The 25,253-nt window shown below is 57.3% G+C and overlaps 1 protein-coding gene and 18 non-coding genes across 21 annotated transcripts; 1 reads left to right on the top strand and 18 right to left on the bottom strand.

Annotated features, from left to right (window-relative positions):
- Positions 1-119: 119 nt before the first annotated feature.
- LOC141468919 (5S ribosomal RNA) lies at positions 120-238 on the bottom strand. The gene has a single exon (XR_012463374.1). It is a non-coding gene; the product is annotated as a 5S ribosomal RNA (ribosomal RNA).
- A 184-nt stretch (positions 239-422) lies between these two features.
- LOC141468964 (5S ribosomal RNA) lies at positions 423-541 on the bottom strand. Its single transcript, XR_012463413.1, has one exon. It is a non-coding gene; the product is annotated as a 5S ribosomal RNA (ribosomal RNA).
- Positions 542-725: 184 nt separating this feature from the next.
- LOC141468963 (5S ribosomal RNA) lies at positions 726-844 on the bottom strand. Its single transcript, XR_012463412.1, has one exon. It is a non-coding gene; the product is annotated as a 5S ribosomal RNA (ribosomal RNA).
- A 184-nt stretch (positions 845-1,028) lies between these two features.
- LOC141468962 (5S ribosomal RNA) lies at positions 1,029-1,147 on the bottom strand. The gene has a single exon (XR_012463411.1). It is a non-coding gene; the product is annotated as a 5S ribosomal RNA (ribosomal RNA).
- A 184-nt stretch (positions 1,148-1,331) lies between these two features.
- LOC141468961 (5S ribosomal RNA) lies at positions 1,332-1,450 on the bottom strand. Its single transcript, XR_012463410.1, has one exon. It is a non-coding gene; the product is annotated as a 5S ribosomal RNA (ribosomal RNA).
- Positions 1,451-1,634: 184 nt separating this feature from the next.
- Positions 1,635-1,753, bottom strand: LOC141468960 (5S ribosomal RNA). Its single transcript, XR_012463409.1, has one exon. It is a non-coding gene; the product is annotated as a 5S ribosomal RNA (ribosomal RNA).
- A 186-nt stretch (positions 1,754-1,939) lies between these two features.
- Positions 1,940-2,058, bottom strand: LOC141468957 (5S ribosomal RNA). The gene has a single exon (XR_012463407.1). It is a non-coding gene; the product is annotated as a 5S ribosomal RNA (ribosomal RNA).
- A 184-nt stretch (positions 2,059-2,242) lies between these two features.
- Positions 2,243-2,361, bottom strand: LOC141468946 (5S ribosomal RNA). Its single transcript, XR_012463396.1, has one exon. It is a non-coding gene; the product is annotated as a 5S ribosomal RNA (ribosomal RNA).
- Positions 2,362-2,545: 184 nt separating this feature from the next.
- On the bottom strand, positions 2,546-2,664 carry LOC141468934 (5S ribosomal RNA). Its single transcript, XR_012463387.1, has one exon. It is a non-coding gene; the product is annotated as a 5S ribosomal RNA (ribosomal RNA).
- Positions 2,665-2,848: 184 nt separating this feature from the next.
- On the bottom strand, positions 2,849-2,967 carry LOC141468924 (5S ribosomal RNA). Its single transcript, XR_012463378.1, has one exon. It is a non-coding gene; the product is annotated as a 5S ribosomal RNA (ribosomal RNA).
- A 184-nt stretch (positions 2,968-3,151) lies between these two features.
- LOC141469001 (5S ribosomal RNA) lies at positions 3,152-3,270 on the bottom strand. The gene has a single exon (XR_012463448.1). It is a non-coding gene; the product is annotated as a 5S ribosomal RNA (ribosomal RNA).
- A 184-nt stretch (positions 3,271-3,454) lies between these two features.
- On the bottom strand, positions 3,455-3,573 carry LOC141468989 (5S ribosomal RNA). The gene has a single exon (XR_012463437.1). It is a non-coding gene; the product is annotated as a 5S ribosomal RNA (ribosomal RNA).
- A 184-nt stretch (positions 3,574-3,757) lies between these two features.
- On the bottom strand, positions 3,758-3,876 carry LOC141468978 (5S ribosomal RNA). Its single transcript, XR_012463426.1, has one exon. It is a non-coding gene; the product is annotated as a 5S ribosomal RNA (ribosomal RNA).
- Positions 3,877-4,060: 184 nt separating this feature from the next.
- Positions 4,061-4,179, bottom strand: LOC141468918 (5S ribosomal RNA). The gene has a single exon (XR_012463373.1). It is a non-coding gene; the product is annotated as a 5S ribosomal RNA (ribosomal RNA).
- A 184-nt stretch (positions 4,180-4,363) lies between these two features.
- LOC141469007 (5S ribosomal RNA) lies at positions 4,364-4,482 on the bottom strand. The gene has a single exon (XR_012463453.1). It is a non-coding gene; the product is annotated as a 5S ribosomal RNA (ribosomal RNA).
- Positions 4,483-4,666: 184 nt separating this feature from the next.
- On the bottom strand, positions 4,667-4,785 carry LOC141469005 (5S ribosomal RNA). The gene has a single exon (XR_012463452.1). It is a non-coding gene; the product is annotated as a 5S ribosomal RNA (ribosomal RNA).
- Positions 4,786-4,969: 184 nt separating this feature from the next.
- Positions 4,970-5,088, bottom strand: LOC141468966 (5S ribosomal RNA). Its single transcript, XR_012463415.1, has one exon. It is a non-coding gene; the product is annotated as a 5S ribosomal RNA (ribosomal RNA).
- A 184-nt stretch (positions 5,089-5,272) lies between these two features.
- Positions 5,273-5,391, bottom strand: LOC141468917 (5S ribosomal RNA). Its single transcript, XR_012463372.1, has one exon. It is a non-coding gene; the product is annotated as a 5S ribosomal RNA (ribosomal RNA).
- A 2,878-nt stretch (positions 5,392-8,269) lies between these two features.
- On the top strand, positions 8,270-24,953 carry EFHD1 (EF-hand domain family member D1). Of its 3 annotated transcripts, none has more exons than XM_074153528.1 (5): positions 8,338-8,418; positions 8,545-8,633; positions 16,346-16,493; positions 22,017-22,151; positions 23,255-24,953. In XM_074153528.1, the coding sequence occupies exons 1-5, from the start codon at positions 8,338-8,340 to the stop codon at positions 23,387-23,389; spliced, it is 588 nt and encodes a 195-aa protein (XP_074009629.1). In that variant the 3' UTR covers positions 23,390-24,953. The 3 variants fall into 3 exon arrangements, with proteins under 3 accessions (XP_074009627.1, XP_074009629.1, XP_074009628.1); XM_074153527.1 differs by having other exon boundaries at positions 8,338-8,436; XM_074153526.1 differs by having other exon boundaries at positions 8,270-8,633.
- Positions 24,954-25,253: the final 300 nt, after the last annotated feature.

Raw genomic sequence — 25,253 nt, 5'->3', positions numbered from 1 at the left:
CACAGCCCCCACCCCCACCCGCCAACAAACACCCCCCCTTGCCCCGCACCACCGCCCCCCTCCCAACACACCCACCCCACCAAAACCATGCTCAGCCCTCCACCCCCCCGACGGGCAAAAGCCTACAGCACCCGGTATTCCCGGGCGGTCTCCCATCCAAGTACTAACCGGGCCCGACCCTGCTTAGCTTCCGAGATCGGACGAGATCGGGCGTTCTCAGGGTGGTATGGCCGTAGGCACCCCTTTGCCCCACAGCAGCCCTCTCCTGCCCCCGACACCCCCCTCCCGCCCCCCGACACGGCCCCACAGCCCCCACCCCCACCCGCCAACAAACACCCCCCCTGCCCCGCACCACCGCCCCCCTCCCAACACACCCACCCCACCAAAACCATGCTCAGCCCTCCACCCCCCCGACGGGCAAAAGCCTACAGCACCCGGTATTCCCAGGCGGTCTCCCATCCAAGTACTAACCGGGCCCGACCCTGCTTAGCTTCCGAGATCGGACGAGATCGGGCGTTCTCAGGGTGGTATGGCCGTAGGCGCCCCTTTGCCCCACAGCAGCCCTCTCCTGCCCCCGACACCCCCCTCCCGCACCCCGACACGGCCCCACAGCCCCCACCCCCACCCGCCAACAAACACCCCCCCTGCCCCGCACCACCGCCCCCCTCCCAACACACCCACCCCACCAAAACCATGCTCAGCCCTCCACCCCCCCGACGGGCAAAAGCCTACAGCACCCGGTATTCCCAGGCGGTCTCCCATCCAAGTACTAACCGGGCCCGACCCTGCTTAGCTTCCGAGATCGGACGAGATCGGGCGTTCTCAGGGTGGTATGGCCGTAGGCACCCCTTTGCCCCACAGCAGCCCTCTCCTGCCCCCGACACCCCCCTCCCGCACCCCGACACGGCCCCACAGCCCCCACCCCCACCCGCCAACAAACACCCCCCCTGCCCCGCACCACCGCCCCCCTCCCAACACACCCACCCCACCAAAACCATGCTCAGCCCTCCACCCCCCCGACGGGCAAAAGCCTACAGCACCCGGTATTCCCAGGCGGTCTCCCATCCAAGTACTAACCGGGCCCGACCCTGCTTAGCTTCCGAGATCGGACGAGATCGGGCGTTCTCAGGGTGGTATGGCCGTAGGCACCCCTTTGCCCCACAGCAGCCCTCTCCTGCCCCCGACACCCCCCTCCCGCACCCCGACACGGCCCCACAGCCCCCACCCCCACCCGCCAACAAACACCCCCCCTGCCCCGCACCACCGCCCCCCTCCCAACACACCCACCCCACCAAAACCATGCTCAGCCCTCCACCCCCCCGACGGGCAAAAGCCTACAGCACCCGGTATTCCCAGGCGGTCTCCCATCCAAGTACTAACCGGGCCCGACCCTGCTTAGCTTCCGAGATCGGACGAGATCGGGCGTTCTCAGGGTGGTATGGCCGTAGGCACCCCTTTGCCCCACAGCAGCCCTCTCCTGCCCCCGACACCCCCCTCCCGCACCCCGACACGGCCCCACAGCCCCCACCCCCACCCGCCAACAAACACCCCCCCTGCCCCGCACCACCGCCCCCCTCCCAACACACCCACCCCACCAAAACCATGCTCAGCCCTCCACCCCCCCGACGGGCAAAAGCCTACAGCACCCGGTATTCCCAGGCGGTCTCCCATCCAAGTACTAACCGGGCCCGACCCTGCTTAGCTTCCGAGATCGGACGAGATCGGGCGTTCTCAGGGTGGTATGGCCGTAGGCGCCCCTTTGCCCCACAGCAGCCCTCTCCTGCCCCCGACACCCCCCTCCCGCACCCCGACACGGCCCCACAGCCCCCACCCCCACCCGCCAACAAACACCCCCCCTCTGCCCCGCACCACCGCCCCCCTCCCAACACACCCACCCCACCAAAACCATGCTCAGCCCTCCACCCCCCCGACGGGCAAAAGCCTACAGCACCCGGTATTCCCAGGCGGTCTCCCATCCAAGTACTAACCGGGCCCGACCCTGCTTAGCTTCCGAGATCGGACGAGATCGGGCGTTCTCAGGGTGGTATGGCCGTAGGCACCCCTTTGCCCCACAGCAGCCCTCTCCTGCCCCCGACACCCCCCTCCCGCACCCCGACACGGCCCCACAGCCCCCACCCCCACCCGCCAACAAACACCCCCCCTGCCCCGCACCACCGCCCCCCTCCCAACACACCCACCCCACCAAAACCATGCTCAGCCCTCCACCCCCCCGACGGGCAAAAGCCTACAGCACCCGGTATTCCCAGGCGGTCTCCCATCCAAGTACTAACCGGGCCCGACCCTGCTTAGCTTCCGAGATCGGACGAGATCGGGCGTTCTCAGGGTGGTATGGCCGTAGGCACCCCTTTGCCCCACAGCAGCCCTCTCCTGCCCCCGACACCCCCCTCCCGCACCCCGACACGGCCCCACAGCCCCCACCCCCACCCGCCAACAAACACCCCCCCTGCCCTGCACCACCGCCCCCCTCCCAACACACCCACCCCACCAAAACCATGCTCAGCCCTCCACCCCCCCGACGGGCAAAAGCCTACAGCACCCGGTATTCCCAGGCGGTCTCCCATCCAAGTACTAACCGGGCCCGACCCTGCTTAGCTTCCGAGATCGGACGAGATCGGGCGTTCTCAGGGTGGTATGGCCGTAGGCGCCCCTTTGCCCCACAGCAGCCCTCTCCTGCCCCCGACACCCCCCTCCCGCCCCCCGACACGGCCCCACAGCCCCCACCCCCACCCGCCAACAAACACCCCCCCTGCCCTGCACCACCGCCCCCCTCCCAACACACCCACCCCACCAAAACCATGCTCAGCCCTCCACCCCCCCGACGGGCAAAAGCCTACAGCACCCGGTATTCCCAGGCGGTCTCCCATCCAAGTACTAACCGGGCCCGACCCTGCTTAGCTTCCGAGATCGGACGAGATCGGGCGTTCTCAGGGTGGTATGGCCGTAGGCGCCCCTTTGCCCCACAGCAGCCCTCTCCTGCCCCCGACACCCCCCTCCCGCCCCCCGACACGGCCCCACAGCCCCCACCCCCACCCGCCAACAAACACCCCCCCTGCCCCGCACCACCGCCCCCCTCCCAACACACCCACCCCACCAAAACCATGCTCAGCCCTCCACCCCCCCGACGGGCAAAAGCCTACAGCACCCGGTATTCCCAGGCGGTCTCCCATCCAAGTACTAACCGGGCCCGACCCTGCTTAGCTTCCGAGATCGGACGAGATCGGGCGTTCTCAGGGTGGTATGGCCGTAGGCGCCCCTTTGCCCCACAGCAGCCCTCTCCTGCCCCCGACACCCCCCTCCCGCACCCCGACACGGCCCCACAGCCCCCACCCCCACCCGCCAACAAACACCCCCCCTGCCCCGCACCACCGCCCCCCTCCCAACACACCCACCCCACCAAAACCATGCTCAGCCCTCCACCCCCCCGACGGGCAAAAGCCTACAGCACCCGGTATTCCCAGGCGGTCTCCCATCCAAGTACTAACCGGGCCCGACCCTGCTTAGCTTCCGAGATCGGACGAGATCGGGCGTTCTCAGGGTGGTATGGCCGTAGGCGCCCCTTTGCCCCACAGCAGCCCTCTCCTGCCCCCGACACCCCCCTCCCGCACCCCGACACGGCCCCACAGCCCCCACCCCCACCCGCCAACAAACACCCCCCCTGCCCCGCACCACCGCCCCCCTCCCAACACACCCACCCCACCAAAACCATGCTCAGCCCTCCACCCCCCCGACGGGCAAAAGCCTACAGCACCCGGTATTCCCAGGCGGTCTCCCATCCAAGTACTAACCGGGCCCGACCCTGCTTAGCTTCCGAGATCGGACGAGATCGGGCGTTCTCAGGGTGGTATGGCCGTAGGCGCCCCTTTGCCCCACAGCAGCCCTCTCCTGCCCCCGACACCCCCCTCCCGCACCCCGACACGGCCCCACAGCCCCCACCCCCACCCGCCAACAAACACCCCCCCTGCCCCGCACCACCGCCCCCCTCCCAACACACCCACCCCACCAAAACCATGCTCAGCCCTCCACCCCCCCGACGGGCAAAAGCCTACAGCACCCGGTATTCCCGGGCGGTCTCCCATCCAAGTACTAACCGGGCCCGACCCTGCTTAGCTTCCGAGATCGGACGAGATCGGGCGTTCTCAGGGTGGTATGGCCGTAGGCACCCCTTTGCCCCACAGCAGCCCTCTCCTGCCCCCGACACCCCCCTCCCGCACCCCGACACGGCCCCACAGCCCCCACCCCCACCCGCCAACAAACACCCCCCCTGCCCCGCACCACCGCCCCCCTCCCAACACACCCACCCCACCAAAACCATGCTCAGCCCTCCACCCCCCCGACGGGCAAAAGCCTACAGCACCCGGTATTCCCGGGCGGTCTCCCATCCAAGTACTAACCGGGCCCGACCCTGCTTAGCTTCCGAGATCGGACGAGATCGGGCGTTCTCAGGGTGGTATGGCCGTAGGCGCCCCTTTGCCCCACAGCAGCCCTCTCCTGCCCCCGACACCCCCCTCCCGCACCCCGACACGGCCCCACAGCCCCCACCCCCACCCGCCAACAAACACCCCCCCTGCCCCGCACCACCGCCCCCCTCCCAACACACCCACCCCACCAAAACCATGCTCAGCCCTCCACCCCCCCGACGGGCAAAAGCCTACAGCACCCGGTATTCCCGGGCGGTCTCCCATCCAAGTACTAACCGGGCCCGACCCTGCTTAGCTTCCGAGATCGGACGAGATCGGGCGTTCTCAGGGTGGTATGGCCGTAGGCGCCCCTTTGCCCCACAGCAGCCCTCTCCTGCCCCCGACACCCCCCTCCCGCCCCCCGACACGGCCCCACAGCCCCCACCCCCACCCGCCAACAAACACCCCCCCTGCCCCGCACCACCGCCCCCCTCCCAACACACCCACCCCACCAAAACCATGCTCAGCCCTCCACCCCCCCGACGGGCAAAAGCCTACAGCACCCGGTATTCCCAGGCGGTCTCCCATCCAAGTACTAACCGGGCCCGACCCTGCTTAGCTTCCGAGATCGGACGAGATCGGGCGTTCTCAGGGTGGTATGGCCGTAGGCGCCCCTTTGCCCCACAGCAGCCCTCTCCTGCCCCCGACACCCCCCTCCCGCACCCCGACACGGCCCCACAGCCCCCACCCCCACCCGCCAACAAACACCCCCCCTGCCCCGCACCACCGCCCCCCTCCCAACACACCCACCCCACCAAAACCATGCTCAGCCCTCCACCCCCCCGACGGGCAAAAGCCTACAGCACCCGGTATTCCCAGGCGGTCTCCCATCCAAGTACTAACCGGGCCCGACCCTGCTTAGCTTCCGAGATCGGACGAGATCGGGCGTTCTCAGGGTGGTATGGCCGTAGGCGCCCCTTTGCCCCACAGCAGCCCTCTCCTGCCCCCGACACCCCCCTCCCGCACCCCGACACGGCCCCACAGCCCCCACCCCCACCCGCCAACAAACACCCCCCCTGCCCCGCACCACCGCCCCCCTCCCAACACACCCACCCCACCAAAACCATGCTCAGCCCTCCACCCCCCCGACGGGCAAAAGCCTACAGCACCCGGTATTCCCAGGCGGTCTCCCATCCAAGTACTAACCGGGCCCGACCCTGGTGTAACGTTTGATGTGAGATTAGATTGTCTGTTTTTAGGGTTTTATAGTCATGTAGCTTTGTTTTTTCAGCAGGTTGTCTACAGACTTACCACTACATGTTCGTAGGGATTCATACTGTAGAATGGCAGGTATACTACAAGGTATTCGAGGTCAATAGGGATGGATCTTCTGGAAAGCACTACTGAGGTGATGGATCTGGGAGTCCTGGTGGATAGCAAACTTTCCATGAGCCAGCAATGTGCCCTGTCACCAAGAGGGCCAATGGGATCCTGGGCTGTGTAGGGAAGAGTGTGGCCAGTAAGTCGAGGGAGGTCATTCTCCCCCTCTACTCTGCACTGGTGAGGCCACAACTGGAATACTGCGTCCAGTGCTGGGCTCCCCAGTTCAAGAGAGACAGGGAACTACTGGAGAGAGTCCAACGTAGAGCAAGTAAGATGATTAAGGGATTGGAGCATCTACCGTAGGAGGAAAGGCTGAGAGAGCTGGGGCTCTTTAGCCTGGAGAAGAGAAGGCTGAGGGGAGACCTTATCTATGTTTACAAATACCTAAAGGGTGGGTTGAAGGATGATGGAGCTGGACTCTTTTCAGTGGTTTCCAGCGATAGGACGAGGGGCAACGGGCACAAGCTGGAACATAGGAAGTTCCATTTAAATATGAGGAGAAACTTCTTTACAGTGAGGTTGCCAGAGCACTGGAACAGGCTGCCCAGCGAGGTCGTGGAGTCCCCTTCTCTGGAGGTTTTCAAGACCCACCTGGATGCAGTCCTGAGTGATGTGCTCTGGGCAACCCTGCTTTAGCAGGGGAGTTGGACTAGATGATTTCTAGAGGTCCCTTCCAACTCTGACAATTCCATGATTCCATGCAATATTGCTCCCATTTTCTGACTTTCTAATATTCTGGCTCTTATTTACACTCTCTTGTACAACCCAATGTATATTTCTCTCTGCAGTGCTTGTTCATTCTCATCAACATTCCTTAGAGACTTCACTGCTCTCATTATCCAGTTTCTTTAGGTATCTTCTGTTGTACTGATTCAAAATTGCAGATGACTGTTCGCGTTGTGTTTGCCGATCTTCCCGTACCCCTCAAATTCACTTCCAGCAGGTGGCAACATAGCTGCACTGTTGCTGATGTTTCCTTGGTTGTACTTGGGTTTGTGGACTCCCTGCAGCAAGACAAGGCCTTTGGGCTCATAAATCCCAAGGGTGGCCAGTGGTCCGGCAGCAGCTGTCAGCTCTCTTCCCCATGCCCCTCGGGCTAAAGGAGCTGCTCTCCACCGTGGACATGGCACCGTCTGAGGGCAAAGCAGTGTGTGGACAGCACATGCCATCACTTCCACTCAGGAGCCATGTTTGCAGACAGTTTTGGTGTGTAACACCTGCAGCGGCCTTCCTGTGCCACAGGCTGTGGTGTCACTACAGCCATCCTGACCCTTGCTGGGGCAGCCTTGAGCTGCCCAGGCAGCAGGTACTAGCTCAGGGTTGCTGCAAACAGCCTGAGCAGTCATTTTCTGAGGAGATTTGGTGGGAATGAGGTAGCCCAGGAGGGTCAACTCTAGGTCACCACATCACGGTAGGGTCAGAGAGCTGCTTACCACCGGCCTGGTGGTGTGAAACAGCCACATAACAGCCGCAGGGACAGGTTGCCCGTGACGCACAAGCTTGGGCATGCGGGAGCCATAAGCAGGCAGCACGTCCCAGCCGGTGCTTTCCTCTCCCCCTCCTCCCCAGTGGGTAAATCCCATCAGCAGCCACCTAAATCACCCCACGCCAGCCCTAATCCTATCTCGGGGGATGCCATCAGCCTCCTATCAGCCAGGACAGGGACAGAGGGTCTGGGGAGGGACACCCCTGTCCCTGCAGAGCCTGGGGGACAGTGGGGATGGCACTGCGCCCTGGCCCAGGAAGGGGAGTGGGGTGGCGGAAAGGGGCTGCCTGTCTTTCATGCTCTGCGGAGAAGGAGGGGGAGCCCAGAGCTGAGCTGAGCTTTGTCCTGGGATAATTTTAGCCCAAGGAGATGAGAGGGGAGGCGCATGGCAGGGCTTAAGGGGTCCCTGCCTGGCCTCTGCTGTCCCTGCGGGTGTGGGGTGGGCTGTGGGGTGCCTGGGGAGCTGGCAGGGCCCGGCTGCTCTCCTCGGCCATGGCCGGGGGGGCTCGTCTCAACCCATGGGGTGGGGTGGTTGCAGGCTGTAGGGATGTACACGGCCTGTGCACCCCAGGGTGAGGTGTGGGGTGCAGGGGGCTCCCTGAAGGGGAACCTGCCCGTGGGGGGCGTGGGTGGGAGGGTGACCACGGGCTTGTACTTGAGAAAGGGGTTGCCACCCTGGGGAGGTGGGTACCCGTGGGGGGATAGCCTCTGGGGGTGTACCCGAGTGGGGGTGATTCTCCGTGTGGGGAGTGTACACGTGAGGGGGTCAGCCTGTGGGGTTGCAGCCGACTGTGGCTGTACGGGGGTACGAGGAGGGGGTTTACCCCACACCCCCCCCCTTGCCAACCCCCCGGCGGCCGCCGCGCTTCCTTAAGCGCCCGCCCCGTCCCGGCCTCCCCCCGCCCCGTCCCGCCCCGTCCCGCCCCGCTCCCTTCCAAGTGAGGCAATAAAGTTGCGGGCCGGGGCGGAGCAGGCCCGGCCGGAGCAGGAGCAGGAGCGGGGCGGCAGCGGGTCCCGCCGGGCAGTGGCGGGTCGGGGAGGGGGGCGGCCATGGCCTCGGAGGAGCTGGCGCAGAAGCTGCAGCGGCGGCTGCAGCTGGAGGAGAGCGGGGCGGCAGCGGAGGGCGAGGAGGTGGCCAAGGGCGAGGAGGTGGTGGCCGGGGGCGACGGGGAGCGGAGCTGCCTGACGGCCAGCGCGGACGCGGAGCTGAGCGCCAAGCTGTGCCGGCGGCAGGACATCAACGAGGGGGCGGCGCAGCCCCGGCGGGCCGCCGTCTTCAACCCCTACACCGAGTTCAAGGAGTTCAGCCGCCGGCAGATCAAGGACATGGAGCGCATGTTCCGCCTGTGAGTGGGGGGGGTGGGAGGGGAGTGTCGGGTTTGGGGCTCTGCTTTCCCTCCGCAGACCTTCCCGGCGCTTTTCCCCGGGGGGGGACATCTGGAGAGAGGCTGCCTGCTCTTGGCCAGATGTTTGCATTTCTCGGCGGTTTCGCGGTCGGGCTGGAAGAAGCTGCGGCGGGTTACCAGCGCCATCTGATCCCCATATTGTCCCAGGGCTTTGGGGGGGGGGGGGGAAAGATGTTCGTAGGGTTTGCCTCGGACTCGGGGCTGGAGCTCAGGCCTGGTGTTGCCTCTGTTCTACCTGGGTTTGGGACGGTGGCTGTTTGTGGTGGCACTCATGAGCTTTGGGGGACGCTCTGGGTGGGCTGGGATAGCACAGGCACTGCTGCCCCACACCCTGGGGTACCTGGTGGGTCTGTGTCCCGGGGCTTCGCAGTGACTCTGGGATGCCTGCCATCAATAATTGCGACCCTGAACATCCCCAGTAGCTCGGCTGGCTCTGCCTGGCAGCGTTGTGGCTCCTTCCAGGGTCCCGTTTGCCAAGCTTGGTTCCCCTTCCTGTGCACCCAAACAAAGCTTGAGCACAGCTTTCTCTTGTTTCCCCTTTCCTGGGGGCTGCGATGGGGTTCCCTTCCTGGCAGGATGGTTTGTATTAAAGTCAAACTGCTGGTGGCAACGCAGAGAGCTGCTTTTGTAAGCAGAAAGGCTTGGCCCTTCCCAGGGCCATGATCTTGTCCTCTTTTCTCCTCCATGAGCCATCCATCCTGGCTCCTGCAGTCAGGCCATGCCTGGGTAGCTTTAATTATCTCTATTCAGGTTTCCCTCTAGCAGCACAGACCCCTGTGCCTCCTGGGGACTGATGTCCTCCCAGCCCCAAGGAGAGGGGTCAGGTAGGTGGCCGCACGTGCCAGCTGGCTGCAGGCAGGGCTGCCGGACTGGGGGCGAGCTGCTGCCTGGCACAAGGAGGCAGGACCACAGAGGAGCTATGTGGGGTGTCACAGCAAGGTGCAAGGGCCTACTTCAGCTTATAAAAGCGACCGCAGCAGGGTTTGTGACTTGTTAGGTCGTTGTCCTCCTACTGGAAGCTGCCTTGGGCACCCTGGAGGCTGGGGTTGTTGTGAGGAGGCCAAGATCCTGGCTGAATGTTCCCAGCTCCTGTTGCTGCGGGGTACTGCTGGCCCCAGACGGGGCTGTTGCTGCGGGAGACTGGGCGATGGGCTTTTGTGAGCTCACCAGAGTTCTTTGTTGCACGGGCAGCATCGTGCTGGCAGCTGGGCATGGGAAGGGAGGTGGTCCGGGGGAGACTGCTGCTGTGCTTGCTTCTGTGCCCCTTTTGATGGTGGTTAAAGGGGATCCCACTCTGCAAAGGGCTGAGAATGTGGTGCTGTGAGGGCAGGAGGACAAATGATGCAGGCAGCTGCGGGCGAGAGCCCAGAGTGAGCAGCGGCACTGCCTCAATAGGGATAAGGAAAGGAACAGCAGTGGTTTGGGAAATAAAAAGTGGGAGAGCTGAATTGCAGCCGAATTTTTCAACAATGAGCTCATTAAGCGCCGGCCTTGTAAGCGGGGAAACCTAGGCTTTGCAGTTGAATGCTAATCAGCTGGTCAATGTAGCTGGAAAACATTGTGCGCCCTGTGAGGACTATTGCAGCTGAGCGCTGGCTGATCATGCCAAAAGGGGGAGAAGCTGGTCTGCGTGCTCCCCTGTGCTCCCTGTCCTGGTTTTCACTCCGTTACAGGCACCTGGTGTTAGCTGTGGCGCGGGATCTGGTCTTTGCTCCATCTGCTCCCAGCGACCCGTTTCAAGTACTGGCTGACACCACGTGCTCCAGGAGGAGAGGAAATATTCCCCTTAATTCCTGCCAGTCAGAGCTTGAGTTAATGGGATTAAGGCTTTTATTCTCTCTATGGCTTATTGGCCCTGGCCACCACAACCTGGTGTTTCTTACTAACGTTAAAAAATAAGCCTTTGAGACCAGCAGAGATGTATCTTATCACTGCCACAGGATGCCAGGTTTCTGCTATCGGACTTCCCATCCAAAAGTGCTTCTTATCAGTTAGTGGGACTTGTAAATCTGTTGTTAGGACTAAACTTGAGCCTGTAGGACCTGGGTGTGGTGTGGGCTGGGTCGGGGCGCCCTGGCCAGGAAGAGGGAGTCACTGGTGATAGCAGCTGCTCTGGCATCTGCCAGGGCGTCCCACAGTACAGCCAGTGGCTGCAGCCACCCTGTGCCAGGGTGGAAGCAAAGGGCCCATCTGAACGTGGAACTTCCTGAAATCCAGTGCTCCATCCAGGTGCTGTGTGGCAGGAGCACCCTTCCAAAGCAGAAACAATGCTCCTTGCTCCTGTTACCATGGTTGGGCTCGCTTTTCCTTGATCTCATGCAAGACTCCTCTTGTCAGCATCCCCCCATTTTGGCCCTATTCCCCCAGGGATGGGGTGTTGGTATCTGCTGTGGGTGCTGGGGCTGTACAGGAGCATGCAGGAGCCACTGGGCACAGACAGCTTTTGGGGTGGGTATTTTTTTGGCAGAGGAATCAGGAAGTCTGCAGCTCAGGCTAATTATAACGTGACCTAATTAGCTGCCTATTCTCACAATGTGTGGGGACTCTGGTATCCATGATAACCTTCCTTCCCTGAGTCTTGTGAGTGAACTCGGGAGCTCTGGAGTCTTGCAGCTCCCCTTGGTGCCATCTTGTCCGGGGCAGTGGCAGAGGGGGGTGTGAAAGCCAGGCTTTGAGGCTGTGCCTGGTGGGAGTGACCTTTCTGAGGTATGTAGAGGAGGGAAGAACAGCCACTGGCTTCATCTGCGGGGTGCGAGGGAGTGGAGAAATTCCAGCCTTACTGTTCCTTTTGTCTTTAAGGAATTTCATGTGTTGCCCATGTGTTTCATGAGTGCCTTGTGCCTGGCTGGTGGGAGAGGCTGCGATGTCCACTTGCCCTCCCTGAGCCACTTGGGAGCCCCTCACCGGGTGCCCATGTACCAAGGGACATGCCTGATGCGCTGCAGCAGACCTGCTTCTTCCACAGGACTGGTGTGCTCCCGGTGTGACTGGCTGTCTCTGGAGTCCCAGCAGTCAGGGAGGTCATCCCCATGGGTGCTCAGCCACGCCAGGTGCCAAGCACCAAGCCTGGGCCCTGCAGGCTTTAGTACCTCGAGGTCTTGCCCAGCATCTCGGTGGAAATCCTGCTGGAGGAGATATTCGTCTTGCCCTCATGTCCCTCCAAGAGCAGGAGAGCTCCTGCTGGTCCAGCTGGGGAGGATGGAGCTGGGGAGGAAAGAGCGTGCAGCTGAGGAGCCTGTTCCTTTCCCCAACTGAGGAATTGTTTCCAAAGCTCTTGGAAATAGAATGGAATATTTCAGTTGGAAGGGACCTACAACGATCATCTTAGTCCAACTGCCTGACCGCTTCAGGGCTGACCCAAAAGTCAAAGCACGTTAAGAGGCACTTGGACAATGCCCTTAAACCCTGAGAAGCTTGGGGTATCGACCACCTCTCTAGGAAGCCTGTTCCAGTGTTTGACCACCTTCTTGGTAAAGAAATGCTTCCTTGTGTCCAGTCTAAATCTCCCTGATGCAGTTTTAAACCATTCCCATGCGTCCTGTCGCTGGATCCCAGGGAGAAGAGATCAGCCCCTCCCCCTCCTTGTAAGGTGAAATGCAACGCTCAGAGGGAATAAAGTACTACTTAGAAAGGATTTTGAAATATTTAAGAGGAGATTATTACTACTTCAGCACCATTACTCCAACTGCTTTATTTCAAAGCCTGTATTAGGCTGTTGCAGCATGCAGGACCTGCAGATCAAAGTACAGGTGCCTGTAGCATATGGAGCAAGCTCAGGTACAGCGACTGTGTACAGGGAGGGCAGGTTTTCTCTCCAACCTTTCTCAAGAAGCATGAATGTTTAGAAACTGCTCTTTGATCCTTCAGGATTTGGGATTTCTCACTCAACTATCTTTTTTTTTTTTTCCCTCCCCTTGGGGTTTTTCAGGCAGTTGGGGAAGGTGACTGCAGAGTCAGTACAGGTGATGCAGTCCTCAGCATCTCCTTTTTCCTCCCTTCTTTCTTCTGCGGTGTAAACCTCCACAGCTGTGCTGCCTAACACCATTAGAACGACTGTACACGGGCAGGAATTGTGCGTAACACACTTCTTGCTCTTGAGCAAGTTTGTTCAGCAAGGATTCCCTCTTCCCTGCCCACCTTCCTGGTTTCTGCTCCTGCTTTCTTCCCCCAGCGCTTTGGCAGCCAGGCACGCTCTGCAGCCTGGGTGGAAGCGAGCCAGCGTGGGAATCTGGGCGCATCCTTGTTGCAGCAGCAGATTTTGGCAACCGCTGTCTGTGTCTCATCTGCTGCCAGGAATGCTGCTGCGGCAGCGCCGGGAAGCCTTATCGTGCCGGCTGGTGTGCTCGTCGCTACCTGTGGCATCCCAGCTGTCGCAGGTGAGGATCCATCTGTGGCACTGACTGCCTTGCCTGCCCCTGATGAGAGATGTCTTTTGCCTGTTGGCAGGAGACCCCCCCCTTGTCCCTAATGCCTGCGTGTCACCCGGGTGAGGCTTGGCTTTCGGCCCGGGGGAGCTTTGAGGCTGAAGGCAGCAAAGCTCCCGTGTCACGGCAGGACAGCGGGTGATGGCGGGGCTGGGAGGGCTGGTGAGGCACCCGAGTACCGTGTGCTCTTGCTGTGCCACTCCTGGAGTATAGGATGGCTCCCTGGCATGTGTCTAGGGATCAGACTTGCCCTGGTGCCCTCCTCCAGCTCTGCCTGTGCTGCCTGCTAGGGCTGACTGGTGTCTGTCACTGGGACAGGGCTGCTCTGCAGGCAGTGAAATGGATGTGAGCAGTCTCAGGGGCTGGCCGGAGTCCTGGGCCCTGAAAGGGAGTTCCCAAAAAAGCAGGCAGTGGGGTTTTTGGTAGGGCTGAGGTGTGCCGGGAGCATTGGCTGACCCAACAAGGTGCAGCCTGCACCGTCCCCTGTTGTGCTGAGAGCCTGTGCCTGTGGGGGGGCAGCAGGGAATGAATCGCGCCGTCTCTCATGCCCTATAAATATGCCTCTCCCTAAATAGTCTGGCTGCACGGCTTGGTGGCAGCCGAGTGGCTGTACCCAGCTCCTTAAAATACTCAGACTGTTTTAGGAGGCGAGGGGGGCTGGGAGGGAATGCAGTGGCAGTTTGCAGGGTGCTGCTGTTGCTCTGCGGAGCTGATACTGAGCGTCCAGGGGCCTGAGAGCTCCTCTGTCTGGCTGTCCCCCACTGCAAGGGACTGGGAACCTGATTTCAGGGTGCATCTCTGCGCCAGCTGTACCCCAGCCCGGTGTGCTCAACACCCATTGTGTGGCTGGTACAGCGTGCCGCTCTGCCACCGCAGCCAGTTGCTGGCGAGACCCCATTTCTCACAATCCTGGCTTTGTGCTGCCTCTCCGCAGGGATGACGAGCCCTGAAGCCGTGCCCCACGCTTAACCCTTTCGGGGTGGTGTATTTGCCCCTGGGCTCAGTGCCAGGGCAGGCACCGAGGGCTGGTGTTTGCCTGCAGGTAGGGTCCGTAGCAGAAGGGTGAGATGAGCACAGCAGGCGTGGGCCTTGATCTCCATTATCCAGTGCTTCTGAGAGGGGCTGGGCAATGTCCCCACCCCGGATGGGCAGCCCTTGGTGGGGGTCTCAGTGTAGTCCTGCTTCCGCACCCAGCCAAAGGGCGGCGTGAGCTTGCTGGGGCCGAAATGAACCCCCCAATCCCAAGTGCCTCCCTGCCTGGATATGCTTCGCTGCTTTATCTGATCAAAGGCACTGCCTCTTCAACCACCTTACTCCGGAGGAATGTCTCCACACTGTTTCTCCCAAACTTAAAGGAAAAGCAAATTGACAATTAAATATTGCACTTACTATGCTCCTCTGAGGTCTCAAAAGTGCATCTCGGAGCTGGGCTGGGGAATGCTGTGAATGTGTGCCTTAATTAACTGATGCCTTCCTTGCTGTGATGAACCTGCTGCCTTTCCTGCCTGTGACGTCTCAGGTCTGTGACCTGGTTTTTGCTCTGACAGAGGTTTCTTTCCTAGTTTTCCAGAAAGCTGTCTGGCCTGGTGAGCTTGAGGGTTTGCTGGGTGTGGAGCGTGCAGGCAGATTGGTAGCAGAGGCTGTGTGCCAGCCTGGTGGTGACATCCCAGTTGTTCGGGGTCTGGGACCCTTGGAAATGAAGAGGCATAGAGAGTATAAAAGATGGTTGTGGAGGTGGTGGGACTCTGGAAAGGAAGCTTGGAGGCCACCCTAGTTTGGGGGGAAAAGCACCCTGTGCCCATGCTTGTAAAAGCAGGGGCAGAGCTCTTGGCTGCAGCCCTGCCTTACGCTGCCCGCGCCTGCAAGCAGCTCAGAGCCAGCAGCTTTGTTCTTGCCTTCCTCTGCCACAGCTTCCTCTGCGGCTGTGAGGTTTCTCAGCTGGAAAGGGCTTTCTTCCAGTGTAACCACAACTGTGCAGGTCTCTCTCTGGGATGGCTTCAGCCCTCTCTTCTTTGGAAGAGAGCTAACAGTCAATGAAAGATGATGAGTGGGAGGATCTGGCCGGCTCCCGCCAACGGAAAGGATTCAGTGACATGCCTACGGTTTCCTTTCTGAATGGTTGAAAGGATTTAATTCTGTCAGTGTTGAGATGATAGCGAGGGGGCAGTGGCAGGCTGTGCACCGGGGCTGAGCCCAGCCTGTCCTGTCCTTCCATGTGCCCCTGGCTCTGCTCCGGACCCCGGTGGCACGACCAGGATGAGGGAGGGCTATTGACAGGCTGTCTGATAGCAGAGCGCCCATCCCTCCAGCCTTTGGACTTTGAAACCCAGTGACGGCTCTGGTAGGTGTGAAGCGCTGGGTGGGCCAGATTCTTGATTTGCGCCCACAGTGAGTGTCAGGGGAGGAACTGGTGCACGGTCCCACGCTGAGCACGGCAGGTCACTGCCTCCCCATCCCTAAAGCACTCTGCCCCTTGCACGGGTGCCCTCTCCTCCTGCAAAGAGTCCTTGCAGTCCTTTGTGCTCTACTGCGAGCATGGTCCCACTCCATTCTTGCTCCTAGAGGTGGGCACTGGTTTCTGCTGCCAGCCTGGCCCTGTGGTGTGGCCCCTGGCACCAGCTGGGATTGCTGTACTCCCCCAGGACTGCCATTCTGCTCTGCCCCAGGGACACTGAATAAACAGCGGCCCTGGAGCACAGTGCTTGTGTAGTACAAAGCCATTTCAGAGAGGAAAGATCTTAACAGCAAGAGGGGGTGTGTTTTGCTTACAAAGAAAGATAGCTGCTCTCTGCAGGGAGGTTCTGGTTGGTCTCTGCTCCCTGTTTCTCTGCTAACTGAGCAGGAGACCTGGCAGCAGCTGACTCCAGTGTGCCTTTGCCTCACCATGCTGGTGCATGTGTAAGCTGTGTGTAAGTAACCTTTGTGCTGGACGTGCAAATGGGCGAAATGGAAATCCCACTGAGATAAGCTGAGTTCCTCCATGCTCCTCTGTGTGGGTGGTGTGGTCTGAGCTCCCTTGAGCACTTCTCTCTCTGATGAGACAGCTCGGAAAGCTGCCCACTACTTCCCTGAGCTTAATATATCTCAGAACTGGCTGTGTTGTGCAGCTTCCTCTCTCCCCTGAGCTTTGAACCGTCCCGTGACTTTATCCATTTGCATGGTTCCTCTTCTGGGAAGATGGATATGGAGGATGATGAGGGTTGACCCCCTCCCCTTTGCATCCCGCAGGTATGACTCTGGACGGGATGGGTACATTGACCTGATGGAGCTGAAGCTGATGATGGAAAAGCTGGGAGCCCCGCAGACCCACCTGGGACTGAAGAACATGATCAAGGAGGTGGATGAAGACTTCGATGGGAAGCTCAGCTTCCGTGAGGTGAGGGTGGCCATGGGAGCAGGCAGGGATGTGGCTGTGGAGTGGAAGGAGAAGGCAGCCAGGCCCTGTACTCCGGATGTAGGTAGCCCTGTCCTCTATGTGTTTCTCCAGCTGTGGGGTATAGTGGAGAAGCAGTTGAGCTTCCCCATGCCATGGGGAGCTTGAGTTGTGGACCACTGGCAGCACCCATCTCCATGTGGCAGTAATGGTACCTGATGCCAAACCTCTCCAACCCCCCCCTCGCTTGCTTTGGGAGCACATTTGAGCCCTGCTGCAGCTGCCTGGGAGCGTGACAGAGCTCCCTGCTCTAGCTGGAGGTGGCATGTCCAGTCACAAGGTCTCATTACAGTGCTCCTGCAGTATAGTGGCTCAGGCCCCTCATTTCAGGTGCAGGGCAAGGGCTTTGCTCGGAGCAGCTGGTCTCATAGGATGCAGGAGTCTTCCTCCTCCAGCTTATATTGGGGTCCCTCTCTGCATCACTTGGTGAACAGCTACAACAAACTTCACGCAGGGTGGTCACCTCCCTGCAGCGAGGAATAAAGGTGGTGATGCAGCAGTTTGGCACTGCATTGCCGGCTCAGCAGGGACACACAGCGAACAGGTCTGTCTGTCACCGCTGTGCTGAGGCCGCTGGGAGCAGCGTGGGCAGGCCAGGAACTGCTGCCAGATGGAGGAGGGAGGAATTTGAGCGGTGACCTGCGTGCACTCAAGGGCACCCAGCTTGTCTCAGCAGGAAGGGGGAGACCAGATACCAAAACCTCCTGTTGCATCATCTCCTCCTCCCAGACTTTGCTGTCTCAGTCAGAAGCGTATGTCACACTGCGGCTTTCTGAGTTAACCGACAGCTCCTTAAGCTGCAGGAGGGCCAGCGCTGCTTGTGTCCTGCAGCGGTTGTGAGGGCTGTGCTGCTGCCCTGCTTCTTCCTGTCCCAGGGGATGGCTGCAGTAGGCCCTGAGCAGCTGGGGCTCCCTTGTTTCTGCTAGGGCTGTGGTCTCTCCGTGCCTCTTGCAGGGTGAGGGCTTGGTTGGGAAAATGAGGCACAGAGCTCTCCACAGGTCAGGACATCAAGTTCTTCATCTTGGAAGTGCCAGGACCTTTGGCAGTGCCTGGGAGGGAGGATAAGCAGCCAGGGCCCATGGCCGTCTGGGCTGGTTGGGGTGTGAGGGGTGACTGGCAGCTTGCAGAGCTGCTGTACCATCTCTCTGTGCTGGCATGTCACACCATCTCCCCCCTGCTCTTGTCCCCCCAAGGGTTTTGTTGCATTTCTTTTGCTGCTAGAGGACAGCAGTAAAAGACAGAAGCCAAAAACTGTTGGGTTACAGGGCCTGCACCATAGAGAGGTGGGAAGGACAAGCAAATCTGGGAAGTAAGAGCCTGTCAGTTCACACCAGCAAAGCCCTAAGCTGGCAGCTCCTCTGGGCAGGGAAGGAAACATGCCAGGTCAGAGGTGAACCAGGGGTAGCAAAGAATCCAGCGGAGCAGGAAGAGCACCATGCCTTTGGCCCCAGGTCAGACTGCGATTGCCAAATCACTGTGTGGGCTGGAGGAGCCCTCTCTGTGTGCCCCCTGGGCCACCCTTCACCCTGGCTGAAGAGCAGGAGCCAGCCTCTGGGCTTGCTGCAGGGGCTCTCCTGTGAAAGAGAAGTGCGCTTATCCCCAAGGCTCTGGAAGATGCTGTGGTGTCCTGGCACCAGTGGTGCGGCACAAGTGTCAGAGCGGCTCCTCTTCTGCCACCACTTGCTTGGAGCACAGCCCCCTGCTAGGCCGCCCGTCAGCTGGCACAGGCCGCCCCTGCTGCCAGCCCTTGGCAGGCGGTGTGCGGCAGCTGGTGCTGTTGTAGCTTCCCACCAGATGCAAAATGATGGTCAAGCAAATGCAAGCTCGAGTGGCACATGGGTTGGAATGAAGGAGCATCCCTGGCAGAGCTCTGGGGACAAATTATACAGCAGCTTTGGCACATACCCAAAGCTTCCCGTGGTAGAGAGGAGCAGGATGCTTCTTGCCTTGCTGCAGATGCACCGTGTCTGGCTGCTGTGTTTGGGCAGAGGACTGGCAGGGAGGCAGGTTTCCTGGTGGGTGAGGAGGCCTGAACCAGCCCATAGCCCTGCCCCACTCCGCTTCTCGGTGGTGGTGACAAGAAAGCACATGGAGAGTGACCAAGCTGACCTGGGGCGCTCTGACAACACAAGGAGAAACCCTGGTTTAAATGAGTGTCCGAACTCAGCAGGGTGTCACTTGAGCACCGGAGGGCTCCTGTCTGTCTCTCCAGAGAATATCGAGTCCTGACATACCTGCCTGAAGATGTGCTGCTTCTGGCCTGGCCAGAGAATTGGTAAGGATCTCTTTCACTTGTAGTAGGTCACCTTTTGCAGCTGCTTTGAGTAGTGTCATGTCCTCCCGCCCCAGGTAAGCTGTTGCCTGGAAAGCAGGCTTGTATGGCTCTGACTTGCTGCTGATGAACTGCTGGGCCTGTTAGGAAAGCTGCCTTCTACCACTGACCTTTGAGCGTCCATCAATACATCAACAATTAACTGCACATGATGACTCCCTCTGTGACTCAAACAAAGAAATTTAGGCTTAAAAGGATAGGTACAGTGAGGGGGGGAGGGGGAGCCACCTCTGACTGTCTAATTCTGTCATTACCACAGGAAACCAGAGTTAATTGCTATAATAGTAATGTCTAATTGTAGCTGCTATCTAGAACCCGCAAAAATCTACCCACTGTCCCCTGTGCCCACACCAGCTTAAATGCTGACCCACATCATGTTTGCTAGCAGGGTTGGTGCTAAACCACAGCCTTGGGTGGCACTGCTTTTCTGGCAAGCTGTTGCAAGGCTGCTTCTGCCAGTGGTCAATCCCCTACCTTTCCTCATATCCCTGAGGCCAGCACGGTGCGCGGCAGGGCTGTGTAACTGCAGCATTGCTCCGAGACCTGGCAGTGTGGAGTGGGTCTTGGATCATGAAGGATGTGAGAGCAGGTATATCTCTTATCTCTTACGAGGTCAGTGGGGGTGGAAAGTGTGTGTCATGTTGTCCTCCTTGAGAGCACATCTTTCAAAGGTACCAACATTATTGACATTTCCCTGAGGCTTAGCTGCACGTGGTGTGTCCTGGGCCCAGCAAGGGTGTGAGACAGGCTGGGAACGGGAGCTGAATGCAGATGGCTGGTGTTATCTAGTGGGTAAGGACTGCTGCCTCAAGGGCAAGTAACTGGTGAGCTGCAGGCAGTGTGCTGATGTGAGGAAGGATTGATTGCTCCTGTGGAAACCAGCATGATGCCCCATAGTCCACCTCACTGGGTCCTTGGGGCTGATGTTAATGCTGTGTCCGCCTCAACTGGTGGCTCAGTCCCTGGTTTCCTGTAGCTCAGCCTGCCCTTCCTGGCTGTGGCAGCCCGTATTCCACTAGAGGATTGCTGTGGCAGCCTGTATTCCACCGGAGGGTTGCTGCCCCGTCCCCTAGTTTCAGGATGATTCATGCACACTTGTACTCATGACTGGGTGTTTCCAGTCCCTCCTCAGGCGACAGCTGTACCAGACCTCAGGATTGTGCTGCCTCCGCTGCCCTTTTCCAATGCCAGGAAGTGGGACTTGCAGGGTGGAGCAGAAACTGTGAGAAGGAACCATGACTAATGCCAGCCTGGCTGCCAGCCCTCTGCGTCCCCATGCCGGGTGGTGGAGGAGGAGAGGAACTAGCCTGAGTCCAGCGGATCTGAGGAAAAGGAGAGGATATTTTGGGGAAGATTTGGTTTCTTTCTGAGCAGGCTGTTCTGCCTGTTCAGCAGAGCATCATTAAACTTCTTAGATGTGTTTGAAGGGAGAAAAGTTCTGCTGTCCCCAAGCACAGCCTGCTTTCTGGCTGCTCTGCGCTGAACACACATGGGTTACGAGCCTGCTGCATGAAGCAATGCCTGGTGACACTGCCTCTGCGAGAGGGCAGCCAGTGCTGCCGTCATCTCCACACCCTTCCCCACGGGAGGCCTTCCCAAATTCTTGCGTTTCCACCAGCTTCTGCGAGCCACTTGAAGCAGGCGAGTGCTTTAGGGGCTGGCTCAGTGCGGATGCTGGGACTCTGCTGCCCTCCTCCGGGACAGCTCGGGCTCTCCTTAGGAAAAAGCAAAGTCCCTAGCCTGGCACTCTGAGGAGCGTAGCACTAGAGATATTTGATGTTCCTGTGCAAATGGATTTCAGGGCAACCCTATGTGGTATTTGCAGCCCTCTGCCCTGGACTGAAGTGCTGCAGTGGCGCAGCTTTGTTGCTTGTGCTCCTTTTGTACCCAAGTGACTTTGTCCCCATCTCTGTTCTTTCCATGCTGTGCCAAGCCTTGGGACACCTCCTGGGGTGGCCAGGAATAGCAGGGAGTTACACGACCTCTCAGGTTACGCATAGAGCATCCACATCTTAACCTGGAGTTTGATTTGCAGGTTGAAGGTGGTGCAGAGGTCCTTATTTTTAAGCAGGCAAGTCTTGTTCCTTCAGTAAAAAAAAAAAAAAGTGTGCTTTCCTGGAGGGTGACATGGCTCTTTGTGTCCTTTTGCAGTTCACTTGCCAGTATGCACTCTGCTGAAGTGGCTCCGCATTTGTTAAATGCCTATGGTCCAATGCAGGATAAAGGTTTCCAAGCCGGTTGCTCTGTGGACACTCGTTCAAGACACTCTGACTACCGCAAGGGCCTGCCTCTGACCTGACCTCTGACAGGTCTTAGAGAAGCTTTCCTGTATGTTATTTAATGGGCACGACAGGAATACATAGGCTTTGCTCACTTTAGTGAAACCAGCCAGGGTTCCCTGGTACAGACTGAGGCATAGCGCAAAGGTTGATTTTTATTTTTTTTAAGTCACTTTTCTCATGCCCTAAACAAGTGACCAGTTGAAGTAACTACGTTCTGTTCCCCTGGTGCTTTTGACCTTGTTTTTGTTTTCCCCTTCCATACTGTGTGGACCACAGGGGTTGAGAAGGACAGAAGGCGGGGTTCATAGCAGCCAGGCAGTCCCCAGGTCCCTTTGAAGTGCACACACTTGGGCTGTTCTCTCTTACCAGGAGTGCACTGTCACCTCAGTTCAGGTGTGAGCCAGGGCCGTCTTTGCCCTGCTTTTGTTGTCATGGGATGTTATCTGAGCCCCCAGAACACTGGGGAAGCTGGCGGGGGGCTTGTGAATACACTATTAGGGTGTGGGGACATAAAGAGGTGTATCTGAGCCCACCATGTGGTTGTACTAGGCAGGTGGAGAGGTGGCTTACTTCCTCTGGAGTAGCAGCCCAGGCTCGGTAGGAGCTGTGCTTCACCAGGGCTCTGCTTCCCAGGAAACTCTCTTCCTAGGAGATTTCTACCTCTTAGTCCAACAGGGCTGTGTGCCAGAGCCAGGGCACTGGAGCATGGTGCCACTTCATTGATACAGACCCAGTTTCCGTTGCTCAGAAATGTAAATTCCAGCCCCCTCCAGGTACATGCCTGCACTGTTTGCATTTTGAGTTGTTTGAGCCTCAGTGAAGAACTTGAATGTTTCCTCTCTGTCTTGCCAGTTCCTGCTGATTTTCCATAAAGCTGCAGCTGGGGAACTTGAAGAGGACAGCGGCCTGTTGACTCTTGCGAAGCTCTCGGAGATAGATGTCTCCATTGAGGGAGTCAAAGGAGCCAAGAACTTCTTTGAAGCTAAGGTATGGTGTGGCACAGAGGAACATGGAAGAGGTCTGCATGCGGGCTTTAATTGCTACTGACCCTGCAGAAGATACTGCCAGATTTCTCCCTAGCTAAAAGGATACATATTTCATGCTTTCCCACCCCTAAACTCAGCCAGAGTTTTTCCCTTCAGACTTTATGTTGGGTTCTAGCTACAACCTTCCTCTGCAGATCAGTCAACACTAGAATGGTTTAATTCACCATCTCTGCTGTGGGTCTTGCGCTGGTAGAGCTGACTGGTTGAGCTGTGTCCGCGTAGCTAGGAGCTCTATGGGGCTAGCAGGGTGACCGCTTTTGAAGACAAAAGCGTCCTGGAAGCTATTGGGACTGAGGCTCCCGTTTTGCAAAACCTCCCTCAACCTGAACACTTAGAGTTCGGTGGTGAATGGAGTGTTTTGGAGTATAGGATTTCAGACATCTCTTTCTCAAGCAGCTCTCTGTAACCTTTGGAATCAAAATTGTTCTGCAGGGTCCCAGGGTTGGCAGAAAGAGCTTTGCGCCATTTGAAGCTGACAAAGCACCCCTTTTGAAAGCTCTCTTGGAGAGAAAATAATCCTGCTTGTTTATGTAAGAAGTTTTTTCCCAAGAGCATAACACAGCTATTGCACAGCAGATGTACTGAGATGAAAGCTGGAAAAATAGCCAGCAAATAAACAATGTCTCTTTGATCTGCAGATTTTCCGTGGTGTAGTATGATGTTCTCAGATTTGGCTGTGGTTCAGAACTGTTTTCTGCAGTAGTTTCTCCCACTGTGTACTCCCAAGTTATGCCATGCTCCCTGCTTACAGAAAGAATGTATGTGACCCCGTACTGACGGCATTGTTTTGGTCACTTGTTAGTGACTTATTAGCAAATGACCTTTCTTTTACTGATGTTAAAGTCAAGCGACCTAACAGGTATTGGGTGTAAATGCCCAAGCACTGCAGTGTAATTAGTACATGACCCATCCTGACAGAGCTTCCCAGTAAGTGCTTGGGAGGTGCAGCAAACAGTTCTGTGTTGCTCATCTTGGAAGTAGTTCGGCCTCTGGCTCTCCCTCTGATGTGAGGCTTGATGCTCTTTTGTTTTCTCTCTTGTAAAGGTTCAAGCCCTCTCTTCGGCCAGTAAGTTTGAAGCAGAGATAAAAGCTGAGCAGGACGAACGAAAGCGGGAAGAGGAGGAAAGGAAACACCGCCGGGCGGCTTTCAGGGAGTTAAAATCTGCATTTACCCAGTAACTGACCAGCCAATATGCACTCTGAGATTGCACATGACTTGGTACGTTTCCCAGATCAGGGCTCTACCTGGAGAGAACTGCCTGGATCCTGCCTAAAACTCATCACAGCTTCGCTAGCCATCCTCTCCCAAAGATCCTCCCGAGTTTCTAAGGGCACAACTCTTGCAGTTACTATGCATTCATAATGATGTCCATCGTAAGAGCTGTGTATGTGCTGTTTGCTCTCAACTGTGTCAGGAGCACATCACCCCAAAGCAGGAACAGCAAGTAGCAAATCATGGGTGAGCACTGACAAGTGTAATGTTTGCCTACTTCATTCTTTCCTTCTTTTCTAGACAACCTTTTTTTCGCAATCCCCTATTAATTCATTCCTTGCTTACAGGCAAGTAGTGAGGTCTTGTGTAAATCAGGGTGTACAAATTACAGCTTGACTTCCTGTACGTTTGTACTGCTGTTGGGTGTTGTCAGGCATCCTCGATTATTCCTTTTCTTCTTCAAAGCCCTGTGCTGCAGGCACTGTGAAAACACTGTGAAGAGAGAAAGATAGTTACTAGGGTCATGGATCAAATTAATTATCATTTCCTGTAGCATTTTCTACCGCCCAGCACGTTGGAGAGTCTTCCAGTGTTTCTTCTTGAAGTGCCATAGTAACAAATCTTCCGATAAGAGGCGAGATTTCCCAAGACTTCGAAGGGAGGAAGCTGGCTCTCTGTTAAATGAGGAATAGAAAACTAAGTTGCCTGACCATGTATCTTCTTTCACATTCCATCACGTTTAGTGTACTGTACGGCTTCACTGTATTTTCCAGCCTCAGGCAGCTGTATCTGTTTTTTTAAGGGATATTGCCAGCTGGACGATGCGATCAGATGGCACACTGGGGTTTTCCATTTGGAAATTTGCTCATATCCCAAATCACGAAGGTGACATTTGTTTGATTTCATTAGAGCCATGACAGATAACACCAGCCTAGCGCACTGAGCAGTCCCTACTCAAGAAGAGAAGAGCAGCGAGGTGAGCACGTTCAGCTGAACTGAATTTGGAGGGCTTGCACTATATTATTAGCCTTTTTTTTTTTTTTTTTTTTTCAAACACAGGAAACTTGCCCACAAATGTTAAAATGCCCACTGCTTGTCTGGGTATATATGCTGTAGGTCATGGCAGGGGAGCTGTGTTCCCTCAGAGACCTCTCTCTAAACATGGATTTGCTCAGATTCTGCCTCTACTATTGCCCCAGTTTGTGCATTTTATTTTTTTTTTTTCCTTTCCAGAACAAAACTCACCAGTTGTTTTTTCACTTGTCTGTTTTGCTTCTTAAACTGTGAGCACTAAACTGTGAGCGTGGAATAATAAATAGAAAAACCTCTACTCTTTAATGTCAGGTGAAAGAATTGCTAAACAATTAAACTGTGTATATATATCTTCACAGATTATATTTTATAAATCACGCTTTTTTAGCTAAATATTTATAATTAAATGTTTTTATACTTTACAACAAAGCAGATAATTTCATCTTCAATTATTTCTCCTGTTGCTGAAATGTACAAATAAAGCATTGTTATCTCTGGTCTTGTCTGTTGGTTATTTTAGGTCCCTGAATATACTATTTTGTCACAAATTACAATCCCCACTCCTGAACGTGCCCATGTTTGATCCCCAGAGCTCTCCGTCCTGACTCAGATGAGCGAGGGAAGTGATCAGCCTCTTCTTGGTAGCACTTCCTTTTCTGTACAGCAGTTCTCGTGCAAAAAAGCCCTAATGTTTGTAATTTGTTAGAAAGGGACATGGCTGTGTAAATATTTGAAATAACTGCCCACTGCTAAATGTTGACATCTGAACCTTGTCAGCCTTCCCTTATCTTAAAATAG

The sequence above is a fragment of the Numenius arquata genome, chromosome 9, assembly GCF_964106895.1.
Source record: "Numenius arquata chromosome 9, bNumArq3.hap1.1, whole genome shotgun sequence".
NCBI classification, from domain to species: Eukaryota; Metazoa; Chordata; class Aves; order Charadriiformes; family Scolopacidae; genus Numenius; species Numenius arquata.
Note: the sequence above shows the minus strand (reverse complement) of the source record. Positions and strands in the feature narration are given on the sequence as shown.

Excerpts from the sequence above, each read along its gene's own strand:
- EFHD1 (XM_074153526.1), top strand. The coding sequence starts at position 8,338 with ATGGCCTCGGAGGAGCTGGCGCAGAAGCTGCAGCGGCGGCTGCAGCTG. Across the intron at positions 16,494-22,016 it reads GGAAGCTCAGCTTCCGTGAG|TTCCTGCTGATTTTCCATAA; the intron begins GTGAGGGTGGCC and ends CTGTCTTGCCAG. Across the intron at positions 22,152-23,254 it reads AGAACTTCTTTGAAGCTAAG|GTTCAAGCCCTCTCTTCGGC; the intron begins GTATGGTGTGGC and ends TCTCTTGTAAAG.